The 6,424-nt window shown below is 42.5% G+C and overlaps 1 protein-coding gene across 1 annotated transcript in view; it reads left to right on the forward strand.

Moving 5' to 3' along the window:
* Window positions 1-6,424, forward strand: part of ITPR1 (inositol 1,4,5-trisphosphate receptor type 1) — a 471,939-nt gene that overhangs the window by 11,940 nt on the left and 453,575 nt on the right. The window contains exon 2 of the mRNA XM_042782721.1: window positions 390-460. Within this exon, the coding sequence (XP_042638655.1) occupies window positions 390-460 (71 nt within the window). The remainder of the gene's footprint in view (window positions 1-389; window positions 461-6,424) is intronic.

Here is a 6,424-nt window from a genome sequence, read left to right on the forward strand (position 1 = left end):
TGCTTACCTTGCTCCCGGAGACCCGGTCCCTCTCGGGATGGTAGCAAGGGAGCCCCAACTCATATCCATCCTCATATCCCAGGACCAAGCACATGCCTGGCACACACTTGGCCCTTCAGCTACTCTTAGTTGATTTCATGGACTCTTCTGCCTCTGAACTTCAGTAATATTGCATGCTGTGTGCAATCCATCATGGATATGATGAAGGGAAAGAAGCCACAGAAAGCAGAACCTTGGGAAACCTTTGTGTTAGCACCTCCCTGGCTGGAAAATATTTCTGGCTGAGTTTTATACAGGAAGAGCCCTGGAAAATTTGATTTTTACCTAGTACTTAGGGCTTTATTTTCCTAGACTTGGCTTGTTATAGCATTTGTCTTTCTTTTTTGCAGCCTGGTAGATGACCGCTGTGTTGTACAGCCTGAAGCTGGGGACCTTAACAATCCACCTAAGAAATTCAGAGGTAAGGTGGTGGCCTTCCTGGAGTGGACACCTGACTCTCTTGAAAATTCATAAAATGTATTGCTATGTGTAGTTTGTCCTTTTTTTTTTTTTCCTTTAAAGTAATTGAAGGCTTATTTATTTATGTATTTTTTAAGTATGATTTCAGTCCCAAGCTGGCGGTTCAAACCCACCAGCCACTCCTCGGAAGGAAGGTTGGGCAATCCTACTTCCGTAGTGATACTGCCTCGGAAACCCAAGGAGGGGTCGCTATGAGTAGGGGCCGACTCGACAGCAAATAACAACAACAACAACAACAATCAGTCCCAAAGCTTATGAGTCAGTAGACTTCTTGAAAATGCATAAATAAATTCAATGTCAAGATTGGGATGGTTTTAATAGTGCCTTAATTTGTCTACTGAATAAATGTTGGTAAATGCTTATTCAGGGGAGCTCTGGTGGTTTTAGTGCTTAAGGCATTTGACTGCTAACCAGAGGGCTGGCAGTTCAAAGCCACCAGCCACTCCTTGGAAGGAGGATTGGGCAATCTACTTCCATAGAGATACTGACTTTGGAAATCCAAGGAGGGGTCACTATGAGGCAAATCAACTCGAAGGCAGTGAGTTTTTTTTTTTTTTTTTCTTATGCTTGTTCAGGTTAAAGCCTTCCATTTGTGGAGACATATCTCCAAATAAATAAGATTTATTCAGTTATTCGAATAAATAAGAGCTAGTCATAAAGACCACTGATTATTTCAGCAGATCTGACTCTCCCTGTAGGGGTTCTGATATTCTTAGCTGTTTTAACATGGAATGGGAAGGTTTGATTATTGCACTTGCTGTTTGAGTTAAAAGACATAGGCAGGGAAGTTTCATACTAGTATTGGCTTTCTTTTTAGACCCTCTGCATTTGATGTTTTTCGTTGGAAGGTAGCTTAGCTTTTTCCAGGTGGAAAAATATAGTTAAAATATAGTTGTTAAATATAGTTGGTATCTTAGATGATGATTTTTTTTTTTTTTTCTTCCCTTGGTGGTGGTGGTTCTCAGCTGTGGCTACATATTAGAATTATCGAGGAGGTTTTCAATTAAATGGATACCCGGGCCCCATTCCAGATGAATTAAGTCAATGTCTGGAGGTTAGGGCCTAGGTTTTGATATCTTTTAAGACATCTGAAGTGATTCTTACATACAGCTGAGGTGAGAACCCAATGAGTTAAGTATATGACTGATGGCCTCAGTTGAAAAGGACCCAAATATTGCCATTTGAATGATAGTATCATTTGAGATGTAAGTACTTATTAATTAGTGATGTAGAAACTGTTTGCTTTTTATGCATACAAGCTGAAGCAAGTAGAACAAAATAGAAGGTAGAAGGTCAGGAGAGAAGCCATTTGGAAGACATTTGACATTGAGCTGCATCCAGTTTGCACAGGATTTTCAGGAGAACTTGTTTCATCTGGGGATGGGGTAGGGGGACTGTTTTTAAAAAATATTATTGACATGGGGCCAGAGTGACAGGAATCTGAGGTAGGTGTTGTCTCTGCCACCCTTTTCTTTTTAATTCTCTACTCCAAGTCACCTTTAAAACAAAACCCTGAATGCAGCAGAAAGGAAAGATTTAATAAAATGGTTGTGATCCAGTAGCTCATAGAATTAATTCCCCACTTCGACTAATAACTGGACCAGGACCTGCTGACTCTGTGCCAGGCTCTGTGCTAAGGGCTCTACTCTTAGAGCCATCCATTCACCCTGTGAGGAGATTGATGCACTCAGAGGTTAAGTAGCCTGCCTGGGGTCACACTGCTGGATGGAGTGAACACTGTGGTTCTCAACTTTGGCTGCACAGAGAAATCACTTGGTGGGGAACTTTCAAAAACATTGATACCTAGTTCTATCCCCAGGACTTCTTATTTAATTGGGCATTAGGATTTCAGCATTCTCCAGGTGATTCTGTTATGTAGCCAATGTTAAAAATATTGCTAATAGAGCCTGGGCCATAAAGTTGTTGTTAGATGCTGTGGAGTCAGCCCAACTCTGGGCAACCTCATTCAGAGCAGAATGAAATGCTGTCCAGTTCTACACCATCCCCATGATCAGTTGCAGGTTGCAACATTGTGATCCGTAGGGTTTTCATTGCCTGATTTTCATAAGTAGATTGTTAGACCTTTCTTCCTGTCTGTCTTCCTCTTAAAGCTCCACTGAAACCTATTTAGCATCATAGCAACACATAGACCTCCACTGAGAGTCAAGTGGTGGCTGCTTGTGAGGTGCATTGGCCAGGAATTGAATCTGAGTCTCCTGTATGGAAAATGAGAGTACTGCCTCTAACTACCAGTGTCCCCACCTGGACTCTGAACCACAGTCTTTGTTACTGTGGTTGATGAGCTAGTCCAGCCTTGGCTTTTTTTTTTTTTTAAATTGTGATTTGGGTGAAGATTTACAGAGCAAATTCACTTTCCATACAGCAGTTCACATATACTTTGTCTTATGTCATTGACCACAGTTTACCACAATGCAACAGCTCCCTTCCCACTTCCTCCCCATAGTTACCTCTTCCCAGTGTCCATCTCTCCATATACTCCTGCCCCCTGTGCTGTCTCCCTGTGCATAAGCAGCCCTTCTTTCTCCCATGATTGTTCTCTCCAAGGAATGTATCTACTTGAGGTAAATGTTTAACTCATATGCCTGTATGTTGTTTGGCTGGAAACCACAGGTGTGGTTCAATTCCAGACCTGAAGGGCAGCTAGGGGCCATAGTCTCAGTGGTTCCACCAGGCTCTATTGGACCAGCAAACCTGGTCCCCCCCCCCTCTTTTTTCCCCCTCCAAATGATTTTGAGTTTTGTTCCACATTGTTCTGCCTCTCTATCCAGGATCTTCTACATAGATTCCCTTCCAAGTGGATGACAGTGGTAGCCGGGCACCATCTAGTTCTTCTGGTCTCATAGTTGTATAGGCTGCAGATTGGATGGTGTACTAGTCGCTAGGACTAATTGTTTCCATGAATTTTGGTTTTCTTCATTCTTCTTTGCTCTGGATGAGGAGAGACCCATCGTTGCATCTAGATGGCATCTTGCTAGCTTTTAAGATCCCAGTCGTTACTCGCCAAAGTAGGAGGTGGAACAATGTTTTGTATAGTATGTTATGCCAATTAAGCTTGATGTCCCCTGTGACTATGGTCCCAAGCCTGCAGGTTCAACTACTCGGTCCCTCTGGGTCGCTGGCTGTGACCTTGCCCCTTGTCAGCTCTACTATACACCTGGGAATTCTGATCATTCACATAAACTTATAAGAGCATTGTCTGACAACCCTATATATGTTCTTGGATACACTCCCCATTTCATAGACATACGTAATTGTTTAGCCTGTCCACCCATCTATCCATCCATATACCCATGTTTGCCTTCACTGATAACACAGTACTGTATATGCAAAAGAGTTCATATCAGCCTTGGCTTTTGCATCTGGGACCCTAGTGGGAGGGATGCGAGTAAGGAGCTCATTGCTTGAGTCTAGTGTGAGCTCCCATATGCACATAGGCCCTGGAGGTTGGGAAATGAACCTGGGGAACATTTTAAATACACCATACAGAGTTTACCAGCAGGATTAATTGAATACAAGGTGAGAACATTAAAATAAATAGGACCATAGCAGGGGAAGTCAGAAGAAACATGTTTCCCTGGCATTAGGATAAAAGTGAGGACCCTTGGTGACACAGTTATTAAGTGCTCAGCTACTAACTGAAAAGTCAGCAGTTCAAACCCACGATCTGTTTGTTGGGGAAAAAGATGTGGCAGTCTGCTTCCATAAAGATTTACAGCCTTGAAAACCCCATGGGGCAGTTCTACTCTGTCTATAGGGCCGATATGAGTTGGAATTGACTTGATGGAAGTGGGTTTGGCTTTTTTTTTGGTTTAGGGTAAAAGTGCCTGGTGCTTAGATAGCTATCTGGCAGCTGATTTGAAGGGCCTGTTTATAAACACAACGGGTTGATGGAGGCCATTTGAAAAGAAGCAAATTCCGTTTATGACTTGTCCTGGTTCTACAGGGGGCCACGTGTTACTGACTTGATTTGTTGACTGCCTTTCTGCATTAATAAAAAATCAAGGTTTCTAGGTTGTGAGCTGCTTTATACTTGTGGGAAAATCTGGTTCAAAACCAGCTCTGCTGCAGGCTTCGTGAATGTAGGTCATGACTGCCAAAGTCCCACGCACTTTTCCTAACCCGAGGCCCCTGCACGCAGGTGAGGGGTCCAAGCAGAACTCTCTGAGGGCTGCTGCAGAATGAGGATAGGATCTGCTTTTCACCAGGGAACCTGAGAAGCAAGTATTTAACAATTTTCCAAAGCAGTTCTTTAACTGTAGTGCTGCATACTTTTTAAAATATTTTCTAAGATGAAGCAAAAAGATTTCTTTTCTGGAAGAGATTGCTGCCTTTCCAAATCCAAGTGTATTTTGAGGTTGAAGTCATTATGCTGTTTAGAAATTGTGCATCGGGCAGTTGGGTAATTTGGAGGCATTTCTAGCCCATTTCCTTGTGGTGCAGTTGCACCCTGGAGTTTAACAAACACATATGGAAAAGTGAAATGCTGGCAAGCAGCCAAGGGGGATGATGGAGTCTTTATCTGAGCAATCAGCAGAGCTACATTTAGTCATTTGGGTTTGCTGTTACTTCATTGTTTCTTTGCCAAGTTATTTCTTGGTTCTTAAGTAAATGGAAATTAGAGGCCTATTTATGCGATACTCCTTGTGGCTTCTGACTTTGGGTTCTTAATTTTGTGATCTCCACTTGAAATCTGCAACTCCAGTGACTAATAACATAGGCCCTAGGATGAGGCTTCCTGAGTTCAAATCCAAATTCTACTAAATCTTAGCTGTGTGATCCTAGACAAGTTACTTAATCTCTGGGAATTTCTAATCTGTAAAATGGGGGCTGATAATAGTACCTACCTCATAGGGGTATTGTGAAGATTAAATGTGTGTAAAGATTTTAGTGGGGCAGTGATGGGTCAGTGGTAGAATTCTCGCCTTCCATGTGGGAGACCCAGGTTGAATACCCAGCCGGTGCCCCTCATGTGCAGCCTCCACTTGTCTATTGGTAACTCACCTCACTGCCCTGGAGTCGGACCCAACTCATAGTGACCCCTCCTTTGGTTTCCTAGGCAGTATGACTATGGAAGTAGATTGCCCAACCTTTCTTCCAAGGAGTGGCTGGTGAGTTTGAACTGCCAGCCTTCTGGTTAGCAGTCAAATGCCTGTTACTAGAGGTATGCATATTGCTCTGATGTTGAACAGGTTTCTGCAAAGTTTCTAGACTAAGACAAAGTAGGAAGAAAGGTCTGGTGATCTACTTCTGAAAATCACCTGTTGAAAACCCTGTGGATCTCAATGTTCTGATCTGCAAGTAATCTAAGGATGGCACAGAACTGGGCAGTGTTTCGTTCTGTTGTGTATGGGGTTGCCATGAGTCGGGGGCTAACTTGATAGCAGTTACCAACAACAAGCTTTAGATATTCTCATCCTTCTATTCCTGTTACTTAACACAGAGCCTGTCACTGATAAATGGTGGCAGAAGGGAAAGGAACTACACCTGAATCCCTTAATCATATAGAACTATTACTCTTTTTTTTTTTTTTTTTTAATTTTTACTGTGATTTGGGTGAAAGTCTGCAGAGCAAATTCATTTTCCATACAGCAGTTCATACATATTTTGTCTCATGACATTGACTGCAATTCCCCACAATGTAACTGCTCCCTTCCCATTTCTTCCCTGTGGACTCTTCCCTGTGTCATTCCCTCTACTCTTTGTGTCTTTAAATGCTTTTGTGGATGGGATACATGGACTACATGGAAATAGATTTGGGCCCACTACCTCCATATACAAGTTGAGGGACCTTGACAAAGTACTTCTCTGTGAGCTTGTTTCCTCATCTGTAAAATGAGGGAAAATACTTCCTTCCCTATAAGGAGAATAGCGTTAAAGATAATAT

The sequence above is a fragment of the Orycteropus afer genome, unplaced genomic scaffold, assembly GCF_000298275.1.
Source record: "Orycteropus afer afer isolate SDZICR_OR568_19922 unplaced genomic scaffold, OryAfe1.0 scaffold00429, whole genome shotgun sequence".
In the NCBI taxonomy this organism is placed as follows: domain Eukaryota; kingdom Metazoa; phylum Chordata; class Mammalia; order Tubulidentata; family Orycteropodidae; genus Orycteropus; species Orycteropus afer.